Source organism: Dendropsophus ebraccatus, chromosome 15 (genome assembly GCF_027789765.1).
Source record: "Dendropsophus ebraccatus isolate aDenEbr1 chromosome 15, aDenEbr1.pat, whole genome shotgun sequence".
Lineage (NCBI taxonomy): Eukaryota > Metazoa > Chordata > Amphibia > Anura > Hylidae > Dendropsophus > Dendropsophus ebraccatus.
The window spans coordinates 5316268-5342246 of NC_091468.1; the positions used below are offsets into that span (position 1 = coordinate 5316268).

The 25979-nt window shown below is 45.5% G+C and overlaps 1 protein-coding gene across 10 annotated transcripts in view; it reads right to left on the reverse strand.

Annotated features, from left to right (window-relative positions):
• Window positions 1-25979, reverse strand: part of NRXN1 (neurexin 1) — a 1072395-nt gene that overhangs the window by 473464 nt on the left and 572952 nt on the right. For all 10 annotated transcript variants that reach the window (XM_069954855.1, XM_069954851.1, XM_069954854.1 and 7 more), the window contains 2 exons: window positions 19931-20312; window positions 13986-14176 (listed from right to left, as the gene is read on the reverse strand). In XM_069954855.1, coding sequence (XP_069810956.1) covers window positions 13986-14176; window positions 19931-20312 — 573 coding nt within the window. The remainder of the gene's footprint in view (window positions 1-13985; window positions 14177-19930; window positions 20313-25979) is intronic.

Consider the following 25979-nt stretch of genomic DNA (forward strand, 5'->3'; position numbering starts at 1 on the left):
CACCTGCCGCCCATAAGAATAGTCTTGATTTTCTCTGACACAGTTTCATGTTCTCCCAGGACCACTCTTTTAATAACATGGCACTAGTTACCAGAAACAGAACTACAAAAGGCTCCATTCAATGGGAAAAAATGTCCTGTCCCTCATCTAGACAGGACCGACTAACAAAGGTCTATTCATTCGCAGCATAAAGTATCACCTTGTGTGCGTGTCCTGCTGGAGGCGCATACATTCCTAATCTGTTGTTATTAGCAGTCAGTACCTGTGCCGGGAGACCGAGCAAATGCAGAAATTACATGCATCTCATAAGATGTGAAGGATTGAACATTCTGTGCTGGCAGAACAGCTCCAGCTGCAATGAGAAAGTATGTGGCGGCCAGGTAAAGGGAAAAGCACTGTAGACAGTCTATATTATAATGATCCCCTGGTGCACATCGCCCGCCAGCCTAGCGGAGGAAACCAAAAGCAGGTAACAAGGCACACCGATTGTTTAATTCCAGGCTAATGAGAAGTATTGCACATGGATGTATTATAGAGCGTGCAACCTATGATCTGTGCAGAGCTGTAATACAGCACCTACACAGACGACTCCCATTCCATAAAGACGGGTTCTATCGTTTCTATTTGTATTCTGGCTGCACATCTAGGTTGAGGTTCGGGCTACATGGTAACGTGCTGCAGATCGCACGAGTCGCACAACCAGATCATTAGTGTAACTTGCTGCCACTGTCATAGAACCTGCAAACTGATAAAAAAACAATGCCGAGGCCTCTTCAATAATTTGGCACATCACCGACTTTCCATTAGCTCTAGCTTACATTTACATACAGTAAGTTCTGGCATAATTATAATATACGGAGATGTCTTAAGACATAGAAAACTATATGTGAGCTGTTCTCCTTGTCTCCCCCTCCTCTCCCCTTTCCTCTCTCAGTCGGCTCATGTAATAAGCTTCCTGGTCGGCTGTCTCTACACTCTGTCATCACATTGCGGTCATAAGCAATTTAACCTCAAACTAACCTTCCAGGCATAATAGTGCACAAACAGCCGGCAAGGAAGGTGTTCATATGGGCTGTTTTAGAGGGAAAAGGGGAGGAGGGGGAGACAAGCAGAACAGCTCCCAAACAGTTTTCTGTGTCTTCTGCAGAAAGCACAAAACTTGGGGAAGGAGACTGAGAAGGTAATAACAAATATGGAAGGAATTGTTAGTCTCTAGGAGGGGATTATCTTCTAGAATAACAAAAATACAGCTACTTTCTTCCAAAAACAGTGATACACCTGTCACATGAACATTATTTAATACACCCGTCACCTGAACATTATTCAATACAATGGAACTGAGCTGCAATACCACACACAAACTAAGGACAAGAGGGGCGCTGTTACTGAAAACAAGGGAAATTCTTTTTGAATAAAAAATATACTTACCCTCTTCCCTACCACTAATGCTGTGTCATTCCCTGCTGCGAGGCGCCTCCTTGCATAAATGTCAGCACAAGGACGTGCCCACTCAGCCAATCAGTGGCCACAGTCGTGTCCTGCCTCAACAACTGATTGGCCAAGTGGGAAGGCCCTTGTGCTGACAACAACATGAGTATGTACTCTATAGCCAGGTCTGACACTGAGACATCGGTGGAGAATCTATTTAAAGGGGGAAAAAATCTAACCTGCTGATATTTCTCTATTGAGCAGCAGACGCCAAGGAGTAAGGTATGTTTCTTACCTTCATCCTTGGCACCATTCCGATGCAGTTAGTCGTGTGCGCCACAGTCTGGTGAGACCATTAGGAGTACTGCCCGCCCACATAGCGCTGATCCGACCCCAGCCGGCCTCCCCCTTTCTAATGATAATAAATGCAGCGGGCCGTCCGGGGCCGGATCAGCACCATGGGGGGGACATTGCTCCTAACAGTGATTCTAATGGTGAAGAACACGACTAACTGCGCCGTAGTGGTGCCGAGGAGGAAGGTAAAAGACATCCTATAAGAGACATACTATAAGAGACATACCTTCCTCCTCACGTCTCCTGTTCAATAGGTACATAGCAGGATAGATTTGTGTAACCTGCTGATAGTTCCCCCTTAACAGTACCCTAAGCCTGGTGGCTTCTACCTGGCACCGGTCCTATGGTTCAAGTCCTGCACCAGTAATATATATATATATATATATATATATATATATAATTATATAATATAGTCACATGGAACAGTCTTATGATTAGAGTAAAAGGAATTTTGTGGCAGCAAAATGAGTAAAACAGCAATTACAATTTCCTTGTATCTCTCCCTAAATGTTCTTCATTAGAAGAGCGGTGGCGTGCCCGGCATAGAAGTCTAGAAGTATGCACTCCTCTGCGTTTAGACTGTAGATAGTGATAATAGATCTTAAGAGAACTTTGGGCATGATCATATTTAATTCATCCCGACTGAAGATGCTGGAGGGATCGGGCTTCATTAATCAGTATTCCACCTGCTAGTGACAAAATCAATGAGGACTGAAGTCATTAGGAACACTTTTTATTGCCATAGCAGTCAATTACAGTAATTGAGTTCAGGGGTTATTTGGTCGCTCAGTGAAGTCTGAGATAATACTGACCATCAGTTCAATAGAAATCTTAATTTAAGTAAAATAACATGTAAAGATGTTTGTGTCTCTTAGCTCGGCCTCCTCCCTGCCCCATGCATGTATTATCTCCCTATAGCCAGTGGCGCAGAACACCAGGGCCGCTGCCGGTGCATTAGTGCCGGCACTGCAGTTAGGGCACAGATAGGAAAAAGAAGGTCTACCTGCTTCTTGCCTCCTAAAGGAGTCCGTGGGGTAATCATCATGGGCAGGGAGTGGGGAGAAAATAAAAAAGACCTATCCCTGCGCCTGCATTGTGCTGAATGACTGGCCTCCCATACCCTACTGAGTGTCATCTTCTCCTGGGTTCCGGTTACGTCCCGGCCGAAACAAGTGGGTGGTTTTTAGCCCACTCAGCCAATCAGTGACTACAACGGTGTCCGGCCCCAGTCACTGACTGACTAAGCGTGGCATCCGTTAGCCGGGTCTTGATGTAGCCGGAGTGGAGCTAAGAAGACAGCCGGCTGGGCTCCAGGAGCAGGACACAGCGCTGCATGGGCACCGGGACAGGTGAATACGACCTCGTTTTATGTTTCCCCAACCCCCAATTCCAATTTTTTTTTGCCCTGTGCCAGACTTCTCTTTTAAAGCAGACCTGTCAGTATGATGTGACACAGTATAACAAGCACACGGTTAAAGGGGTTATCCAGCACTACAAAAACATGTCCAGCAACACTCTTGTCTCCAGTCTGGGCGGGGTTTTGCTGCTCAGTTCCATTGAAGTGAATGGAGCTCAACTGCAAACAGCACCTGAACTGGAGACAAGAGTCGTGTTATCTCTAAAAGAAAGCGGCCATGTTTTTGTAGCACTGGAGAACCCTTTTGAATAGATTTGGTAACCTTAATCCTTATGTGAATCAACCCCACTGTTGCTGATATCAGTGACACAAGAGAGAGGCCGGCAAATAGGCTGTCAATGAAAGTCATGTAGGTGTGGACAGTGAATGGGCTGAGGGGGGTGCCCCATGGCCGCTGTGTCCTAATTTGCATATTTAACAAAAAGGAAGGCTATTGGAGCAGCGGAGGGTTGGATTTACATGAGAGATATTGTCAGCTTCAGGGTGACCAGCTCCGGCTTATGCAGCGCTACAAAAACACGGCCACTTTCTTCCACAGACAGCACCACTCTCCAGGTCAGGTGTGGTTTGCAATTAAGCTCCATTCACTTCAATGGAACTGAGTTACAGAACCTGCACCAAACTAGAGACAAGAGCGGCGCTGTCTCTGGAAGAAAGCGGCCATGTTCACCAGCAGTCCCATTCTTTATACTGTTTCGACTTTATAAGTTTAGCCTGTCTGAGAATTAATAGTGTGTTATTTATCTCCCACGATGTCTGTGACTTTAGCCTCAGGGTATCGTAAAACAACATTAACGCTTTGCATTTTCTGTGGAAAAATCCCCAGTGGATTTCACACCAAATACAGCAGGGAGGAAGAAGTGAAAGTCTTGCCAGTTCTTCCCTTTGCTCACCTAAGCAGCTAAATCATCATTATTTTCTTGCTTTTTTTTTTTTTTTTTTTTTTCCCTTCAAAACTGTGGATTTAAGTTCCCTTCAAACACAATTTTTTTTTAGTGTGGCTTTTCTTTGGGGGTGGGTCAGGGGGCGACTTAAAAAACTGAAATATCTTCAGTATTTTATTTTGGCTTTACTTTTTTATGCAGCTTTACTGGTTGATTTATTTTAATGTATGTTAGTACATGCAATTTTTTATTGCATTTTTAGTGCCATTTTTCCAATTACAAATCATGTCTGTATATTATTATTATTATTATTATTATTATTATTATTATTATTATTATTATTATTGTAATATTGGGCAATGGACATGTCCTGCCATAAGTTTCTAATGCCGGGGTCCTGCTGATGTGACCCTCAAGATATTGTAAGCAGGGCTCAGCATTAGGAGTCTCAGGAGTGGTAAGTAGAGATGAGCGAACCTCAATAATCCCCATCCGAATCCGAACGTTCTGCATTTTATTACCCGTGGCTGAAGAAGTTGGATGCAGCCCTAAGGATGAAAAACATGGATACAGACTGTAGCCTATGACTGTATCCATGTTTTCCAGGCATCCTCAGGGCTGCATGCAACTTTTTCAGCCACCAGTAATCAAATGCAGAGTGTTTGGGTTTGGACGAGGGTGCTTGAGGTTCGCTCATCTCTAATGGTAAGCACTGAACAATCTGGTCCAGGGTTTGATTTTTTTATTGATTTTTTTTTTTTCCCCGAAAAATTACGAAATATTTTTGTGCTCTTAGTGCTAATAGTCCAGGGAACCTGCTCTTAAACAATGTCGTCCTTAAAGGGAACCTGTCATAACTTTCATGCTGCCTGATCTGCAAGTCATGGGGGCTTCTCCCCAATCTGTTTGGGTATAGGAAGAGAAATCAAGGCCTGAGTAATAGAGAGACGAGATCCTCCATAAATTTACTTTTTTTTTTTTTTTTTTATTAAAAAGTTTAAATAATTTTTGTAGATTTTTAAAATTGTGGTTTTATTTTACATTTCATCATTTTCTATGTTTCTAAAACTAAAGAAATAATAAATCCTGAAACCCGGCACTCTCACACCGAACACCGGAGCTCCCCAGAGTCTGACGTTTCTTGGCCTGTAGGGATCACATCTCAGCAGTCATCTGATAATGATGACAGGAAGATTACAATGACAGGTAACTCCTATATATAGATAAAACAATATCACACTATTCACACTGAGCAGATTATCAAAAATACACGTGTCAATATCGAAGGTTAATTAGGACCGGAAAAAAAAAAGGGAATAGATATGGCAGCTTATAATAAGGACAGATCTGCTCACCGGACAGGGATTTACTTTATATTTCACTCATTTATTTTGATTGAGTGTGACTGCTGTAAGCCTGAAATATAAAAACTCCCTTCCCTTGTCTATTACTACTGTATTTACAACCACTTCAAGAAACAGTAAAGCCAAATCTTTTTCTGCTTTGTTCTTAGGTTGCTGCTGGGGATCCCATCCTAAAAGCATTTGTTAAAAAAAAAAAAAAATAATAATAATAATAATAATAATAATAATAATAATAATAATAATAATAATAATTAGAGTAGGAGTAAGAATATAATTTGTGAATGCTGGAGGTCACATCCCTGACCTCTGGCTATATAATGCAGTAGGTGTTGGCTCAGTATAGTGCTGTGCTGGTACCATGTCACTAACCATATGTTGCTACTGGATGGACTCCCCCATTGTCTCCCATTGTTGCAGTCACTACTGTCAGGACGCTCTGCATGGCAGAATGTAGGCAGGGGTCTGGGGTTTGTACAGTCAGCTGTATTGTCTGCAAGCGGTGGGCTCTGCTCTAGGCTCTGGTGTCTGTAAGCGGTGGGCTCTGCTCTAGGCTCTGGTGTCTGTAAGCGGTGGGCTCTGCTCTAGGCTCTGGTGTCTGTAAGCGGTGGGCTCTGCTCTAGGCCCTGGTGTCTGTAAGCGGTGGGCTCTGCTCTAGGCCCTGGTGTCTGTAAGCGGTGGGCTCTGCTCTAGGCTCTGGTGTCTGTAAGCGGTGGGCTCTGCTCTAGGCCCTGGTGTCTGTAAGCGGTGGGCTCTGCTCTAGGCCCTGGTGTCTGTAAGCGGTAGGCTCTGCTCTAGGCTCTGGTGTCTGTAAGCGGTGGGCTCTGCTCTAGGCCCTGGTGTCTGTAAGCGGTGGGCTCTGCTCTAGGCCCTGGTGTCTGTAAGCGGTGGGCTCTGCTCTAGGCTCTGGTGTCTGTAAGCGGTGGGCTCTGCTCTAGGCCCTGGTGTCTGTAAGCGGTGGGCTCTGCTCTAGGCTCTGGTGTCTGTAAGCGGTGGGCTCTGCTCTAGGCCCTGGTGTCTGTAAGCGGTGGGCTCTGCTCTAGGCCCTGGTGTCTGTAAGCGGTGGGCTCTGCTCTAGGCCCTGGTGTCTGTAAGCGGTGGGCTCTGCTCTAGGCCCTGGTGTCTGTAAGCGGTAGGCTCTGCTCTAGGCTCTGGTGTCTGTAAGCGGTGGGCTCTGCTCTAGGCTCTGGTGTCTGTAAGCGGTGGGCTCTGCTCTAGGCTCTGGTGTCTGTAAGCGGTGGGCTCTGCTCTAGGCTCTGGTGTCTGTAAGCGGTGGGCTCCGCTCTAGGCTCTGGTGTCTGTAAGCGGTGGGCTCTGCTCTAGGCTCTGGTGTCTGTAAGCGGTGGGCTCTGCTCTAGGCCCTGGTGTCTGTAAGCGGTAGGCTCTGCTCTAGGCTCTGGTGTCTGTAAGCGGTGGGCTCTGCTCTAGGCTCTGGTGTCTGTAAGCGGTGGGCTCTGCTCTAGGCTCTGGTGTCTGTAAGCGGTGGGCTCTGCTCTAGGCTCTGGTGTCTGTAAGCGGTGGGCTCTGCTCTAGGCTCTGGTGTCTGTAAGCGGTGGGCTCTGCTCTAGGCTCTGGTGTCTGTAAGCGGTGGGCTCTGCTCTAGGCTCTGGTGTCTGTAAGCGGTGGGCTCTGCTCTAGGCCCTGGTGTCTGTAAGCGGTGGGCTCTGCTCTAGGCTCTGGTGTCTGTAAGCGGTGGGCTCTGCTCTAGGCTCTGGTGTCTGTAAGCGGTGGGCTCTGCTCTAGGCCCTGGTGTCTGTAAGCGGTGGGCTCTGTTCTAGGCTCTGGTGTCTGTAAGCGGTGGGCTCTGCTCTAGGCTCTGGTGTCTGTAAGCGGTGGGCTCTGCTCTAGGCTCTGGTGTCTGTAAGCGGTGGGCTCTGCTCTAGGCTCTGGTGTCTGTAAGCGGTGGGCTCTGCTCTAGGCTCTGGTGTCTGTAAGCGGTGGGCTCTGCTCTAGGCTCTGGTGTCTGTAAGCGGTGGGCTCTGCTCTAGGCCCTGGTGTCTGTAAGCGGTGGGCTCTGCTCTAGGCTCTGGTGTCTGTAAGCGGTGGGCTCTGCTCTAGGCTCTGGTGTAAGCGGTGGGCTCCGCTCTAGGCCCTGGTGTCTGTAAGCGGTGGGCTCTGCTCTAGGCTCTGGTGTCTGTAAGCGGTGGGCTCTGCTCTAGGCTCTGGTGTCTGTAAGCGGTGGGCTCTGCTCTAGGCTCTGGTGTAAGCGGTGGGCTCCGCTCTAGGCCCTGGTGTCTGTAAGCGGTGGGCTCCGCTCTAGGCTCTGGTGTCTGTAAGCGGTGGGCTCTGCTCTAGGCTCTGGTGTCTGTAAGCGGTGGGCTCTGCTCTAGGCTCTGGTGTAAGCGGTGGGCTCCGCTCTAGGCCCTGGTGTCTGTAAGCGGTGGGCTCTGCTCTAGGCTCTGGTGTCTGTAAGCGGTGGGCTCTGCTCTAGGCTCTGGTGTCTGTAAGCGGTGGGCTCTGCTCTAGGCTCTGGTGTAAGCGGTGGGCTCTGCTCTAGGCCCTGGTGTCTGTAAGCGGTGGGCTCTGCTCTAGGCTCTGGTGTCTGTAAGCGGTGGGCTCTGCTCTAGGCCCTGGTGTCTGTAAGCGGTGGGCTCTGCTCTAGGCTCTGGTGTCTGTAAGCGGTGGGCTCTGCTCTAGGCCCTGGTGTCTGTAAGCGGTGGGCTCTGCTCTAGTCTCTGGTGTCTGTAAGCGGTGGGCTCTGCTCTAGGCTCTGGTGTCTGTAAATGGGGGAGGGGCTGTTTAGTGGGAACTGTTCGGGTGGTTAATTCTTAGGGGATGAGTCTGGGGGGTCTCTGTTGGATTCTGTTTACAATATGTATTTGGCATGGGGTCTGTATATAGAGCTAACCTAGGGTATACAGTAAATAGGGTACAGCTTAAAGTCTGCCTGGGGGCTATGACTTTTTATCTACACCGCTTATGCCAAGGGGGTGGGGAGGGGAGGGGTGGGGTGGGCAACAAATTAAATTGTGAAAACTATGGTGTGAATAGAGGCATCAGGGTGCAGCTATGTACTCCGAGGCCTCTATTTGCACCATAGTTTTCACTATTTATATTGTTGTTGAATTCTACACCGGCCTGGATCTCACTAAGGGCTCGGGGTATATTGGTAAGTACGATTTATACAGTATATGCACCGCTACATAAATCCAGCGGCTCCATGAACAGGTGGGGATTACCATCAGCTTACGATTAATTCCCCCCCCCCCCCCCCAATATCTATTGACTTCTCCTAAAAAAATCTCCAGTCTTCCAGTTGCTGTATGTCCTGCAGGAAGTGGTGTATTCTCTCCAGTCTGACACAGTGCTCTCTGCTGCCACCTCTGTCCATGTCAGGTACTGTCCAGAGCAGGAGAGGTTCTCTATGGGGATTTGCTGCTGCTCTGGACAGTTCCTGACATGGACAGAGGTGGCAGCAGAGAGCACTGTGTCAGACTGGAGAGAATACACCAATTCCTGCTGGACATGCAGCAGCTGACAAGTACTGGAAGACTGGAACTTTTTAAATAGAAGTAAATTTCAAATCAATTTAACTTTCTGACATCATTTTTTAACCTAATGCCTGATTCAGCTACTTTGTACTGTGTATGTATCCAAGCTATAAAGTATCATACTGTACATGTAGCCAACTATACTCTGTATACTGCAACTCTGTATATATGGACTACAGACAGGATAAAGCGTCCATAATAATATACATGGGGGGTCAGTATCTAAATCTGAATATATAGAATTTCTATGCTACCTAGAAAAAGCCAGAATAGTATATAACCTTGTGTGTTTTTATCCTACAGATGAACCTTGTGAATGGTGATGGATGTCAGGAGCCGACTATCAACTTGTTACACCTCAGTGTTTGGAAACATAGATTACATTTGGTTATTTTCCTTCCGAGAACTCTTAGGATATTTGTATATATGTATGTATGTGTAAGAAGAGCCGTATACCGCTGTGTGCTGCTGTTAGTATGACATCACTGTGTAATAATTCCATCAAGTCCAGGCGGTAACACACGTACACACCTGATACTAACAATATAGGAAGCTACCAAGGAGTCCATCCTATATACTGTCACAGTGATATATAGTAGATAGAGAGCTGATAGAAGAAAGGTAAAAGAGAGCGAAGAGGAGCAAGAAATGGAAGGCTGGCCGCAATGGATGTACAGTTCTCCTATAAATAATAATAATAATAATAATAATAATATGTATTATATGTATTACCCCGGGGGGGTAATACATATAATACATATACACAGTGTGCACTGGGTCCGCGAGGCTTCCTCTGTGTCGGGGGCTTTATACACTGATGTTACGTCCATTGTTACACCCATCTATCATTACACATGTGGCCGCCTGCACCGTCCTGGCTCCTACTACCCTGGTCGGAGTTGTATAATGAATATCCTCAGGTAGGCGGCTGTATTATAGAGCAGCCTCCTGTATATTATAGTGATGCTCACTCAGTGTTCCCAGCACAGGCGGCAGATACTACGTCATGCATCTCTCTGTGTAGCTGAACCTTCCCTGCACCTGCATGTAGCAGCAGCCATAATCCTGGACACAAGGCCTCCCTGGTCGCACATGTGTCTATAGGACCCTCGGAGCCCCCAGCGACTCTCTCATCCTCACACACAGTCACTGCCAGAGGGGACACGTCTGCCGCTCTGCCGCATTTTATTTTTACTTTCGCATTTCCATTGTCAGACTGCCATCTAGTGGTGGAAGAGCACATTGCTTTACATCAAGCTTTTCAAAAACATATCACCCTGAAAGGTTTATTTTATTGCATTTAAAGAAATCTATAAATGTTTATATATAGGAAGAATATAAATCTAGAAAGCTTCAGCCAGGACTCCAAGAGGAAACTCTATTCTGTCTACATTAAATGCTATAAAGGAATCTGATGTGGCTGGTATATGGTCCTGGCAGCGCCCCCAACCTCCTTCAGTCCCATCCTATTTGCTATTGTTCATAGGAAACTGTCAAAATAGCAGCTGTTTTTATTGGATGTCGCTCATTTAACTGAAAATAATGACCATTGTTAATATAATAACCTCCATTATTCGCTTTCCAATAAAGGGTTTCCATCTAAGGGATTTAAAGGGATTGTTAAAAAAAAAAATAAATAAATATATATATATATATATATATATATATATATATATATATATATATATATATATATTCCCTTTCAAATCAATGTGTGCCAGAAAGTGCCAGAGATTTGTAAGTTACGACTATCAGCTGATGTATGTCCTGACACAACGCTCTCTGCTGCCACCTCTGTCCATGTCAGGAACTGTCCAGAGCAGGAGGGGTTTTCTATGGGGATTTGCTGCTGCTCTGGACAGTTCCTGACATGGACAGAGGTGGCAGCAGAGAGCACTGTGTCAGACTGGAGAGAATACACCACTTCCTGCAGGACATATAGCAGCTGATAAGTACTGGAAGACTGGAGATTATATAGCCGCAATCCCTCTTGATAACACATTGGGCCCACTATTATTAGCCGTCACCGCCAGATTTCACTTAGAGCTGTTTGTTTGAGGAAACTGACTGTAACTTTCCTGTGCTATGAAGACGTGTGACTCTCCCGACGTCCGCCCCCCCCCCCCCATCCTGACCGCAGGCCGTTCAATTAACAGCAAATCCAATTTATAAATGAGCACAACATCGGTAATTCCACTTGTTAATTACAGAAACTTTTTCTCGTCTTTCTTTTTGTGCCCCAGATTATGCCGAGATTTCTGACACCGATTTGTTTCGGCTTAGTGGACAATTTTCCAAATTAATCTTGAAGTTTTTTTCTTCTAATTTTCTGGTTTTAATTGAAATTTTTATATTTTGAATTTTTTTCATATACAGTGAAAGCTCGGATTATAAGTAACTTGGTCTGAGAACGTTCTGCAAGACAAACTCGGTAAGGGAGCAAGATTTGGTAATATGAGCCCCTGACACTGTACTGGGTAGAAAGCCTCTTATTTTAACCCACTGCTACCTGATCCGCTCTGCCAGTGATCGGACGCCTTCCGGCTCGTCCACATCACTGCTACTTCCCCCTGATCCCTGAATTAACCCTTTCACCAATAACTGTTCCCGGCAGCCGGCACTGTCCAGCACAACATCGCCCCCTATCAGACAGCAGCCGCTTCTGGGTTACCAATAACTATTTTTTTCTCAGAATTTATTTTTTTTTTTAATTTGTTCTATTTCTCCATCATTAATTCGGGGAATGTATCAAGCAATCAAAGGGTAACTGTGGTGAATAGAAATTCTTATTTATTTATTTTTTTATGTAACTTGTATTATAACTTTATAAGAAAATGTCATTTTTATTCCCTATGGCCCCTCTGCTGCCACCAATGGCTGTGATGGGAACTGCAGGGCTGCACAAGCCCTGGTCCAGGTAGATATCAATAATGGAGCTGAATGCACGGCCGGTGATACTCCGCCTGCCCTGATGTTTATTCGGATGCATGGTTGCATCACACTCTGGGATGTTGTATATTATTTTATTTCCCGGAATACCCCTTTAAGTGTTACTATTCCCCTCGTCTTATTATGGTCTAGAGCTCTCAGCGCTGATAGGAAACATCTATTGTAACAAGCAGAATGGTTGATAAAGCATTCATATATTTAAAGAAGAAATTACTGAGGATCGTCAGGTCGCATCGTTCTGCTCCAGATCTTATGGGGGAAACAAGAACCTGGTAAAGCAGAAGGGTCCCACATTGTGAATACATCCCTGCAGATATAACCTATAGCCGCTTCCGGCACCCACCGCGTGTCTCCCCATTACTTACATCTCCGCCGGTTCTCCTGTAATGTGAAGCAGTTATCACAAGTGAGATTCAGCTCCATTTCAGATTTACCTAAATTGCACTTAAATTGCTTAAAATCCTTGAAAATAAATTGAAGACAGAAATGAAGGGAAATGTTTCTCCAGCAAAACGCTGATCGGGCTTCACAGCGGAACTCAAAGACAAGGGGAAAAGGTTCCTATTAGAGATGAGCGAGTCGATCCAAACCCGAACGTTCAGCATTTGATTAGCAGTGGCTGCTGAACTTGGATAAAGCTCTAAGGTTGTCTGGAAAACATGGATACAGCCAATGACTATATCCAGGATTCCCACATAGCCTAAGGGCTTTATCCAAGTTCAGCAGCCACCGCTAATCACATGCCGAATGATTGGGTTCGGATGGACTCCAGCTGCTCCAGGTTCGCTCATCTCTAGTTCCGATCACATTTACAACTTTCAAATAGCATCTGAGCCAAAGAAGCCGATCTGCTGTGTATATGGATATAATAGATGGGGATCTGCTGTGTATATGGATATAATAGATCTGCTGTGTATATGGATATAATAGCTGGGGATCTGCTGTGTATATGGCTATAATAGCTGGGGATCTGCTGTGTATATGGATATAATAGATCTGCTGTGTATATGGATATAACAGATGGGGATCTGCTGTGTATATGGATATAATAGATCTGCTGTGTATATGGATATAATAGATCTGCTGTGTATATGGATATAATAGATCTGCTGTGTATATGGATATAATAGCTGGGGATCTGCTGTGTATATGGATATAATAGATCTGTGTATATGGATATAACAGATGGGGATCTGATGTGTATATGGATATAATAGATCTGCTGTGTATATGGATATAACAGATGGGGATCTGCTGTGTATATAGATATAATAGATGGGGATCTGCTGTGTATATGGATATAATAGATCTGCTGTGTATATGGATATAATAGATCTGTGTATATGGATATAACGATGGGGATCTGCTGTGTATATGGCTATAATAGATCTGTGTATATGGATATAACGATGGGGATCTACTGTGTATATGGATATAATAGATCTGCTGTGTATATGGATATAACAGATGGGGATCTGCTGTGTATATGGATATAACAGATGGGGATCTGCTGTGTATATGGATATAATAGATGGGGATCTGCTCTGTATATGGATATAATAGATCTGCTGTGTATATGGATATAACAGATGGGGATCTGCTGTGTATATGGATTCTATAGCAGCGGATCTTTGTGGATTCCTCACGATTCATTATTGTCCCTGTACTATGACGCTACTGTGTGCATTAACCCTTTGCGGTAACTTCATTGTGTGTATAAAGTCATCGCTGTGACATCACTGCTTGCGTTACCCCTGAAGCTGCTTATGACAGAGTGGATCCCCCCGTCTCGGGTTCCTTGTTCCGCTCCTGTAATGTGCCGGGGACCTGTATGTTCCATCATGTGACCAGGATAGATTTCCATAGAACAATGAAGGGGACTTTACCAACAATGGATATAAGAGGATCCTCTAACTTCATTACACTAGAATAAGTTGGCAAATATGTCCCATTGGTGATATCGCTTGGGAAATCCTTCAGCTGCTGGTGCATGATGGGAGTTGTTGTCTTACACAAGCTAAAAAGCTGCCGGTCACATCCAAAAGACATTCAATGACAATCCATCCTCCATGACGTCTATGTACAATAAACGTGAACTTACTTTTGAGATCGAGGTTTCTGGCCCCCGCCGTGCTCTGCGTCGTGATCTTTGTGTCTATTTTCACGGTATGGAGGTTGCTGGTGTCTCGGGAGATCATCACGTTGTGCCATTGATGGTCATTTAAGGGTTTGTTTGAGCTGCCCTTTATTAGGTTAGCACCATTGCCAAGATCAAAAACATAATGCAGGTATCTGAAAAGATATAAACACAAACGTCTTAGAAGAGTATAAGAATGTAGAGTCTGTCGGGGATTGTTTCAGCTTTACCTTAGTTTATGTTTTCGTACAATGTTTATGGTCACGGGAGTAAAATTAATTACATTAAAATGAATGTCAACAGCGAGCAATAATAATTTCCAGTTCCTGCTGTTTTCATTGTAACCATTGTAATAAAGCAACTGTGTATCACTCCCTGCTGGGTAGGAGCCATAAAACTCCAGACAGTGCTACGAGGACATCTAGTGGTCAGATGTAGGAATAGCATCTCGCTTCATTACTGCCGTCAGCTGATAAGAGTTATAGACGATACATTGTAGACAATTCACTCTACATAAATATGTATCTCAGATCTCAGTAGATATAATCTTTTTGCACACATCATGTAGATAACATAATACTTTATTAGATGAAGGAGACGGGTGTGAGGATGGTTACGGCGCTCTCTAATGATGCTGTTCCTGGACCCCAGAATACACTCTACCCTATTGTTGATGATGATGTCATAGTCTAAGGATTCTGATAACATCATACTGTACAGTTTATGATGACATCATAGTATAGTTTATGATAATGTTGTGATGTTCGGTTAATAATTATGTCGTACTGTGAAGTTTATCTTGATGCCATCCTGTAATATTTAGGATGTTCAGGAACTGTCCAGAGCAGCAGCAAATCATAGAAAACCTCTCCTGCTCTGGACAGTTCCTGACATGGACAGAGGTGGCAGCAGAGAGCACTGTGTCAGACTGGAGGGAATACACTACTTCTTGCAGGACATTCAGCAGCTGATAAGTACTGGACTACCCTTACCCTACAAACCACTTCTCCTAGATCTCTTACAAAAATATGAAAGAGAACAGGACACAGAACAGACCCTTGTGGCCAGTCACTTGTAACCAGTCTCTGCTCAGAAGATACTGTACACCATTACCCAGGTGCTGCTCCTGACTGTCTAAGGAGCTCTCGCAGGCCAGGCGATGGCAGCGGAGGCGGTAGCCCGTTACTCCCCCCCCGCTGTGTCACTTAAAAAGTCTCACTATTGGCCTCCACGTGGCTACCAAATAGCGAGACTAAAACGCCCCTGGCTGCGGTGGAAAGCAAAAGGCGGCTCCGGGCTCTGACGTAGCTGCGCAGGAGAACAGAACTTTCAGTTCAGTCAGTTGTGTGACATGCTGGCTGCACCAGAGACTCTTACACAGCAGGGGCCTATACAATATGGGAAATGCTGCAGGGGCGAGGGGCTATATACCTATGTGGGAGATGCTGTTTGTGTGTGGAGTGGGGGCTATTCTACATGAGGTATGCTGTGCAGGGGGCAATACTATATGAGGGATGATGTGCGGGGGGGGGGGGGGCTATAGTATATTTGGAATACTGTGCAGGTAGGGAATGCTGTGCAGGAGGGGCTATACTATATGGGGGATGCTGTGCAGGAGGGGCTATACTATATGGGGGATGCTGTGCAGGAGGGGCTAAACTACATGAGGTATGCTGTGCAGGTGGGGCTATGCTATATGAGGGATGACGTGTGGGGGGGGGGGCTATAAAATATGGGGAATGCTGTGCAGGGTGGACTATACTGTATGTGGGATGCTGTAGAGGGGAGCTATACTATATGGAACCTTTCTCAAGTATGCCAGAGGGGCCTATTTACTATATGGGGCACTGAGGGGGCCTAACTACTATACCTGCTGTTTTACTTTCACCACATGACTTGCTCCACAAAGGGGCCCCCTCAGCCTCTGACGCCCAAGGGCCCACAAAAACCTGGAGATGGTTCTGCCATTACTAACCACTTCCCTATATCTATAATTCACCAACCACAAATCCACCAAACCATCCAGATACTTACTAACTTCTCTATTGGCTCTTTAAAAACAGCTTACTATCTCTGGAGAACCCCTTTAAAGGGAGTCTGTCAGCTTCTGGGCCCAGTGGCAAAGCTACCATGAAGGCAGGGAAAGCGACTGCTATGGGGCCCCTGCAGGAAGGGGGCCCGAGGAAGCCTGCTCTGCCTTTATGGTAGGTACTGTACCCCGCTCCCCCAGGGGTCCAGAGAGGAAGAGGGACCCGCCACTGCACTGTTCAGCCCCCTCACTGTAGTGCCGGGTGGGCGGGCTGAACATCAAAAGGAGAGGACCAGAGAGCAGGACCTGGCAGGTTCTCCACAGCACAGGAGAGGGATGAAGCACCTTATGGTCACATGACCCAAAGGTCCTGAATACTTCTATGTGAAGATCAGCCCGGACTACAGGAGGAGGAGGGGGGAAGCCTAGGAGCTGTAAGTGCTGTGTATGTGAGTCAGTGTGAGTATATATGTATCTGTTGGTATATGTATATGTCAGTGTGTGTATATATATGTATCTGTGTATATATGTATATGTCAGTATGTGTATGTATCTGTGGCTATGTGTGTGTGTGTGTGTGTGTCAGTAATGTCTGTAACACTGGTGTATATGTGTGTGTTTGTGTATGTCAATAGTGTCTCAAGTGATTGACAGGTTTGCTCCCAAAGATGTTCTGCAGCAGCTTCTATTAATGCTGGGCTCTAATAAAAGAACCCACCACTAATATCTGCTGCATTTTCTTTTATTTCTGGTTGAGTATTTCTTATTACACTGAGATGATTTCCCTGTGTACAGTCTATTCATGGTGTATACATCAGCACTAGTGTCATCACATTACAGAGTATATATGTCAGTGGCGTATCTGTATATATGTTAATGGTCCCTCTGTGTGTGTATATGTGCGTCATTGTCTGTGTTTGGCAGTGGGTGGGAGAATACAGGATTCATGGAGCCCCATACAGTTTTTTGCTATGGGGCCCCATGAATCCTAGCTACGCCCCTGTCTGTGCCCTACCTGAGGTGGTGACAGTGTCCTGTAGCTGGCAGTCCCCTATTAAGCATGGTGCCTTTTGGTAATTTTTCGTGCAGCGGATTATGTACAGTCTCAGGTCTCCTACTGTAATGAAGAGGCAAAGAGGAGTTGTTTGTGCCGCACTCTGGCCACCTCACCACTCAATTGTCCTCCCTCCTCTTCATGAATAATCCATACTGCCCGGCCTTCTGCTCGCTCAGCTGTCAGCCAGTGTCTCTGCTGCCCGGCCTCCTGCTCGCTCAGCTGTCAGCCAGTGTCTCTGCTGCCCGGCCTCCTGCTCGCTCAGCTGTCAGCCAGTGTCTTAGCTGCCCGGCCTCCTGCTCGCTCAGCTGTCAGCCAGTGTCTCTGCTGCCCGGCCTCCTGCTCGCTCAGCTGTTAGCCAGTGTCTCTGATTGCAGATCAGTCTTCTCTAGGCAGGTTATGTCTGAAAGAAACACTGAGATATAGTTGAATCTCTGTTTCCAATGTGTTGCAGCTGTGATCTAGGGGTAACTCACCTGTCTAGAGACCTGAAAGCAGTTCATTCCATCAGGGTTTAAATCCCCTGACGGAAATGAAGTAGAGGCCTTTATATTTTTTAAATTTTTTCTCATTATTTCATCATTCTTAAGGCTATGTTCACACACAGTATTGTGGTCAGTATTTTGCAATCAAAACCAGGAAAAAAAAAATTCACTCAGAAAGGCTATGTTCACACAATGTTGAAATTGAGTGGATGGCCATCATTTAATGGCAAATAATTACCGTTATTTTAAAACAACCTCGGTTATCTGCCAGTAAATGACGTCCATCCACTCATTTTCAACATTGTGTGAATTTTAGTTGCAAAATACTGACCAAAATACTGAGCAACAATGCTGTGTCTGAACATAGCCTTAAGAATGATGCAAAAATGATAAAAAAATATTTATAAAGACCACTACTTCATTTCCATCAGGGGATTTGAACCAGAGAATGAACTGCTAGCAGTTCTCTAGACAGGCAAGTTGCCCCTAGACCACAGCTCCTACAGATTTGGCATCAGAGATTCCACTATAGCTGAGTGTTTCTTTAAGCATAACCTGCCTACAGAGGACTGATCTGCAATCAGTGTCTCTGAGCGAGCAGGAGGCCGGGCAGCATTGATTATTCATGAAGAAGAGAGAGGAGGAAGGAGTGGTAAGGCGGCCAGAGTGTGGCACAAACAACTGCTCTTTGACTCTTTATTACAGTAGATTGTACATAATCCACTGCACGAAAAATTACCAAAATCCACCATGCTTACTAGGGGATTGCCAGCTACAGCACACTGTCACCACCTCAGGTAGGGGCCGGGAATAGACAGATTCCCTTGAAGTCTTTGGATGTGCACTTACTAACTGTGAGCAAGAATCCTAAAATTCGGCAATAACTGTTGGCCAAAGTACACTATAAAGTATCAACAAACTATTTTATACAGATGGCAACACTTGCAGAATGCATATGGCAGGATTCTGTCATTCCACCATATCCCAGCTCCATTGCCCCCATGTACATCGCTGTGATTCCCCGGTGTTCTGTGCTGCTGGGCGTTCACACGAGGACACGGCGTCTGACATTGTTCTCTGGCCGGTGTCGGAGGTTTCCTTGTTTAGTCTCCAGGCTGGTCTGATGCCTCCGGTGACCCTTGTCTTCCAGCAATCTCTTACACACAGTACAGTCTGTCCAGACTTCTGGCTATTTTAGGTTCTGTCTATGTGTATTGTTCCCGTCCTCGGCAGCTCTAGGCGACCTTCGAGCGTTGTACGGATTTAGTTACATCCCTGGTGAATCGCTGATATTGATAGTCTAGGACAAGCCAGCAACTGCCGGATGCAGGACTGGGATGCATTGTACATATGACATATAGGAGTGAGGGCGCCTTCACACACTTTTTGTCTGGCATTTTTCAGGTACAAAAAAAAAACACCAGAAAAATGGCTTTGCGGCAGATGGCCTTTTTTAATGCATTTTCTTTTTTATTGGCTTTTTTTCTTGTGTTTTTGGCTTTATGTGTGAATGATCTTGTTTGTGGTTTTGGTGACCCCCCCCCTCCCCTCTGGGACGTTGCTTCTTTACAATCAATGGAGCCATGTCATAAAGGGTAAGGCAGATCGTCACACTGGGGGCCAGTGAGACCATCTCCAGTGCTTCAGGCCTGGCTGGTGTCCAGGAATAGACCGGTGATCGATTCTCGTTTACTGGGCCTATTACACGGCCTGATAATTGTTTAACAAGGGCTGCAGGGTCATCGTTACCGATGTCCTTGCAGCCCTTGTTTAAACTGTATACATACCTATCCAGGCTGCAGGGCTCCTCTTCCTCTGTGCTTCTCCCCGAGTCCCGTGCGCTCCAGCTTCACAACGGCTTGTCTCAGCTGACAGGACACTGGTCCCGGCCTGTGATTGGCCGAGTGGCCTGTTAGCTGAGACAAGCCAATGTGAAGCTGGAGCGCACGGGACTCGGGGAGAAGCACAGAGGAAGAGGAGCCCTGCAGCCTGGATAGGTAATGCATTCCTGTTTTCATATAGTCAGCCGCGCACCGCTATTACACGTAGCTGGTCACGGCCGGCGCCCGACGATTATAGGTCAGAACCTATAACAACGATCATCGGTCTTTATTATAGGGAACAATAATCGGCCGGATAGGGACGATTCGGGCGATTATCGTTCCGTGTAATAGTACCCTAAGTTTTTTGTGTTTATGTGCCCTTTATGTTTTGTGTTTTTGTTTTCGGTTCATATACTATATATTAATACTACTATAACTTCTAAAGCTGTAAAGACAACCAGTATATAATAAAGCAGTGTCCTAATACTTACAAAGCAAAACTGTGAAATCTTACTTACCCTTTAACCAGTTCAACCACAATGAAGTCATTGCCGTCACCACTGTTGTAAAGAATGAGGCCATCCGGAGATGTGGTCTTGAACTGGAAGAAGAGGTGCATGGAGGTGTAGGCTTGGAGGGTGGCCAGGGCCACATAGCTGGCTTTGGTCTTAAAAGTGACTGGATCTGCGATAATGTTTCTGAAACCAAACCGTGCATTGAGTTCACAGTAATCTATGTCTCCGTTCTTACACAGATCAATGTAGGCCATGCCATTGAAGGATAAGCTCTGTAGATGGCCAATGAAGTTGGAAGGCACAGCCGAGAGGTAACGCCGCTCTGTTATTATCCCAGTTTCAATGTTGTGGAACTCCAGCCGCGTGTGGTCGCCGGCCATTTGACCTAAGAAAATAATGTAAAAAAGTCTTTGTTAGAAAAATAAAAAAGGAATTAAGCAGCAACTTTCCTCTGTAGACTTTGGTGAGAGTGAAAACTCTCATGATAGACATGGGTAGCTTTTAAGGAGAATTATCAGAACCTGCTGATAGCCCCCTATTGCGCACAGGGTGCCGAGACCACTTCTTACCTCATTTGGGAATGTATTGAGTGGGCTAAAGAAACTACAGGGCTACAGAAGCTGCAGTCACACTTTCACCTTAAAGACGGAGGAGGTCCAATAGGCTTCTCTTCCGATAGATCTCCATGGAGACCTTCACATCATCAGTCTGCAGAGACAAGGGTCAGGCATGAGGATTTCAATTGCCTGACCCCTTGTTTCTCAGAGACAGCTGCTGCCATGCCCCCCCCCCCCCCGACCGAGACATAGTCTTTGTGGGACCACAATCCTGCACCCACAATTCTCATACTGACCCCGGGGAATGGAACGGGGGGAGGGGGTCGTACAGGATTCATTGGGCCCATACAGGTACTTGCTATGGGGCCCCATGAATCCTACACCCCCTGATAGCTGAAGATTATCCTTCATTACCCTCCTTCCATAATGACCATATGAGTGTTTAGCCGCGACGGACATTCATGTGGGAGGACAGAGAGATAATTGTTAGAGATATGGAAACTTGCCCAAAGTTTAGGTTCGCACAACAATCAACATTTGAATCCCAATGCCCAGAGAACTTTCTGGACAACATGGATACAACTATTGGCAAGTTTTGAGCAAGTTCACACATCTCTAATAACCGTCAGTTATTGCAGAGGTATAGGCAATTTATAGGATGACCACAATAACAGAACAGACCAGTGCCAGTTTGGGGGCGCTGCTGCACACTTTACATGAGGACCATACGTTTTTCCACTAGAATGAAGGAATAAATAGCACATACACCTCTTATGAACTTCTTTGGTTTTACGAGAATCCAGCTGTTAGATGATGACCAGACAGAATTGGGAAATATTCTGCACCAATTATATAATGCAGCAAAGAAGAGGCAGAAAATGAAGACGAAAGTCAATGATACACTATGCAATTCTACCTGATACTTGTTTATACAAGACTAAGAGAACTGGCTCAATCTCATCCCGTCCCCGCTGCGATCCATACTCAGCATGGCCGCTGTCACAGAAGAGGAATTCGATTTGTGCTTTTTTATTTTGGCAGCAGATTGAGGCACTTGGTTGTTACTATTGGGGAGAACGTTCTCTTATTCTGCGTCTCCAAATAATAAAACCTGAGACCTAGGACCATGAAATCTAAAACTTTAGAGATTGTATTATCTAAAGGATATAAATTCTGATATATTCCCTTCCAATGAGGCTCTTCACGCCTTCCTCAGAAGTAATACCCCAGGAGTAGTTACATTGCTTCAGGCATCAACTTTAAACTCTTTCTATAGTTCCAATAAAACAATCACATTCCCTCCTGTAGATTCCTATTAGATGTTGGATGTCGGCTGAAGACTCTCCTGGTTTCTCCGAAATGTCTCTCTGTATTTGGTCAGTGGGCGGCTTCTTCTAGATAGGATGTAAAAGCTATGATATGTGCTCTGAGCCAATGAGATGTTTCTCCCCTCTCACAGCATGCATCTGCATCCTCTCCTCCCTCTCTGCCCCATCTCCTCCTCCCAACTGACAGAATGCATCTGCATCCTCTCCTCCCCCCACTCACAGAATGCATCTGCATCCTCTCCTCCCCCCACTCACAGAATGCATCTGCATCCTCTCCTCCCTCTCTGCCCCATCTCCTCCTCCCCATTGACATAATGCATCTGCATCCTCTCCTCCCTCTCTGCCCCATCTCCTCCTCCCCATTGACATAATGCATCTGCATCCTCTCCTCCCCTACACTCACATAATGCATCTGCATCCTCTCCTCCTCCCCTCTCACAGTATGCATCTGCATCCTCTCCTCCTCCCTACTCACATAATGCATCTGCATCCTCTCCTCCTCCCCTCTCAAAGGATGCATCTGCATCCTCTCCTACCTCTCCTTGCCATTTCCTTCTTTCCCTCTCACAGTGTGCATCTGCATCCTCTCCTCCCCCTCTCACAGCATACATCTTCCTCCCCTTCCCCTCTCACAGCATGCATCTGCTTTCTCTCCTCCCCCCTCTCACAGCATGCATCTGCTTTCTCTCCTTCCCCCTCTCACAGCATACATCTTCCTCCCCTCCCCCTCTCACAGCATACATCTCCTTTCTCTCCTCCCCCCTCTCACAGCATACATCTGCATCCTCCCCCTCTCACAGCATGCATCTTTATCCTCCCCTCCCCCTCTCACAGCATGCATCTGCTTCCTCTCTTCCCCCCTCTCACAGCATACACCTGCTTCCTCTCTTCCCCCTCTCACAGCATACATCTGCTTCCTCTCTTCCCCCTCTCACAGCATACATCTGCTTCCTCTTCTCCCCCTCTCACAGCATACATCTGCTTCCTCTCCTCCCCCTCCCACAGCATACATCTGCATCCTCCCCTCCCCCTCCCACAGCATGCATCTGCATCCTCCCCTCCCCCTCCCACAGAATACATCTGCATCCTCCCCTCCCCCTCTCACAGCATGCATCTGCATTCTTCCCTCCTCAATCTCCACCTGGCATCATAATGAAAATGAACGATAATGCTGGGAGCTCTGAAAGTTTTTAAAATATTAGCTTTACTGTACTGACCCAAATATGAACCCCGTCTCCCGAGCGCCATAAGTCCATAAATACAGATTTTCTTTGCAATGTAGGAACAATATATTGTTACACTGTAATTGGGTCCACATTTCATGTATTTATACAAAGAGCTACCTGCAGATACATGTACAGGCTTGTGTAGTATATTGCTGTGTATAATACATCTGTAATAAAAAAGATCATCAAGGTAATGAGGAAGTAAACAATTTTTCTTTTTTAACTTTTTTTGGTCTGTAATTGTTTATAAGGCTTTTTTGTTATATAAAAGGTTTAAGGAGGAACTGTCCAGAGCAGCAGCAAATCCCCATAGAAAACCTCTCCTGCTCTGGACAGTTCCTGACATGGACAGAGGTGGCAGCAGAGAGAATACACCACTTCATGTAGGACATACAGCAGCTGGTAAGTACTGAAAGACTGGAGATCTTTAAATAGAAGTAAATTACAAATCTATATAACTTTATGATCCCAGTTGATTTGAACAGAGGGAAAAAAAAACTGTTTGAGCACCCCTTTAACATCAGACATAAGTAATAAAATCTTGTACATATTATTTTTATGTGGATCTGACATTAGTAATCCATGGAATATGCAGACTACCAATTGTTGCTGCAGACAGATACTGCCATAGTTCATTGTGTAGCTTATGGCCTGGCTGATATATCAGATTATAGTAATAATCCTATCTGAGCTTCATTTGTGACCACATCCTAGAAGGCGGCTGAAAATAGTGGCGCTATATAAACTACAAGTAGTTGTGGTGTGTGGAATATTATAACATAGAGACATTATATTAATAATGTTTGTTGGTTAAAGCTGCGCCTGGCTGTTCATTTGTAGCTGCCTGTGTTTGTCTTTTTAGTTTTTTTCCGTTCTTTTGTCTTTGCAGGCTGCAGTTTGCACATGTAACCTGTAGATGTCTCTGTTGCATTTGTTATCAAAAATAATAAAAAATTTCCGAACACAACATGTTCGGTGTACTAACAATAGTGACACCTGCTGGAAAAGATAAAAAATGCAATTTACCAAGATTATTGTTAGTCACATTGAGCAAATTGTTCCTGATTTATTTGCGTATCTGAGTAACTATAGAGGTAGCAGGGGCGTATTAAGGAAATTTTTTTTTTAAAAAAGTCATACAGATGAAAACAAGGCATAAAACATATTGTGTAGGGGTAGATACATGAGAAACGGCATGTTACAGATGATATAATAGGTAAAAGCTTCTTATATTAGTTATTTTCTAAAAAAAAATCTTTATTTTTTATTCTTTCTTATTTTATGGAGACATTTTAGAGACTTTGGAAGCAATGACTAGTTTTTCCATAGAGTTTTGGTCTCAGCATACAATGTTCGTCGTGCATCCAGTTACCATTGTAACTGGAGAGACCAATGTACAGTATGCAGACAATAAGCTCCCCCTAGTGGTTGCTGTAAGCAGCTAGATTTGTATAATGGGGGAGGGCGCTTATCATTCATTATGTAGTTTTGCATCAGGCCCAGCAGTTTTGCTTTCTGTTAGGGGCGTGGCTACACTAAAGTATAGATGTTTTTATTGGATGGGCTAAAAATCCACAGAATAAAAATTAAAAAAAACATTATATATTTATCATGTAACAATATAATAAACTAAGCATAATGAAATCAGCATAAGGCAAAAAGGGGACACTCTAGAACGCTTTTATATACTGAACCACGGATGAGTGACTTTCCCTTTTAGGGGACTGCAGGCTAGCCTTACTAAATTCCTAGTCATCATGTTCTCAAAGGAACTAAGCATTGACTTAAAGGGGTTGTCCAGGCAGCTTCCTTTTTTTACATAAATGTTTAGGTTTAGGCTAACTAAAAAATAAAAAAGAACAGGGTCTTAACGTCCTCCCTCCTGCACTGCTGGTGTTACAGATTCCTCGTTTCTACTGTGAGGCCCTAATGGATATAGGGACGTGATGTCACAGGCCGCTGTAGACACTGTGCGGACCTCGGAAGTCCTGTCCCAGAAGACACCAGAGCTCTGTAACACCAGGGGCAGTGTAGGAATTCTGGATGTGCATATTCTTTTTTAGTAAGCCGCCTGGAGAACCCATTTAAAGGGGTGCTCCAGCATGGGGGCACTTTCTGGGGGGAAATGGGGAGGAGGTGGCTAAAATAAAAGACGTCCACTCATCTCCCCGGTTCCAGCGGCGGGTCACTCATCGCGGCGCTCCGGTCCTCCATTTCCCGGCCTCTTCCTGGTGTCTGACGCCACCCGAGACACTATGTTTCAGGCCCGCTCAGCCACTCAGTGAAGGAGGCTGGATCCGTTTGAAGTCCGCTCGGATCCCGCCTCCTTCACTGAGTGGCTGAGCATCTCGGGCGGCGTCAGACACCAGGAAGCGGCCGGGTAACGGTGACCCGCCGCTGAAACCGGGGAGGTGAGTGGACATCTTTTATTTCAGCCACCCCCTCCCCGGTCCCCCCCAGAAAGTTCCCCCATGCTGGAGCACCCCTTCAAAGAGAGACTACTTCCACAAGGTGGCAGCAAAGAGCATATTTTTCTTACCTGAATTCCCAGAGGAGCATAAATGGCTTATAAGTTTCTCCTTAAAGGGAACCTGTCACCAGGACAATGCTTTCTAATCTATTGGCATCATGTTATAGAGCAGGAAGAGCTGAGTAGATTGATATATATCATTGTGGGGGAAAAAATTGTATAACTTGTGAGTTGATTGAAATCTTTGATCATTCTGTGTTAAGGAGTTCAGTGGGCGGTGTCACTCAATCAGAGGTGTCGCTAGGCATAAATGCCAAGGGCCCATGCCTTAAAGGATTTATGGCTACCCCCGAAAGTTTTTGACCCCCACTGTTGCCGGAGTGCTATGGGGACCGTCACATTAGAGTCCGGTAATGGACCGAGTCAGCCGGAATAACTGGCAGCACCCAGCGGCTGACCAGGCCTCCCAGG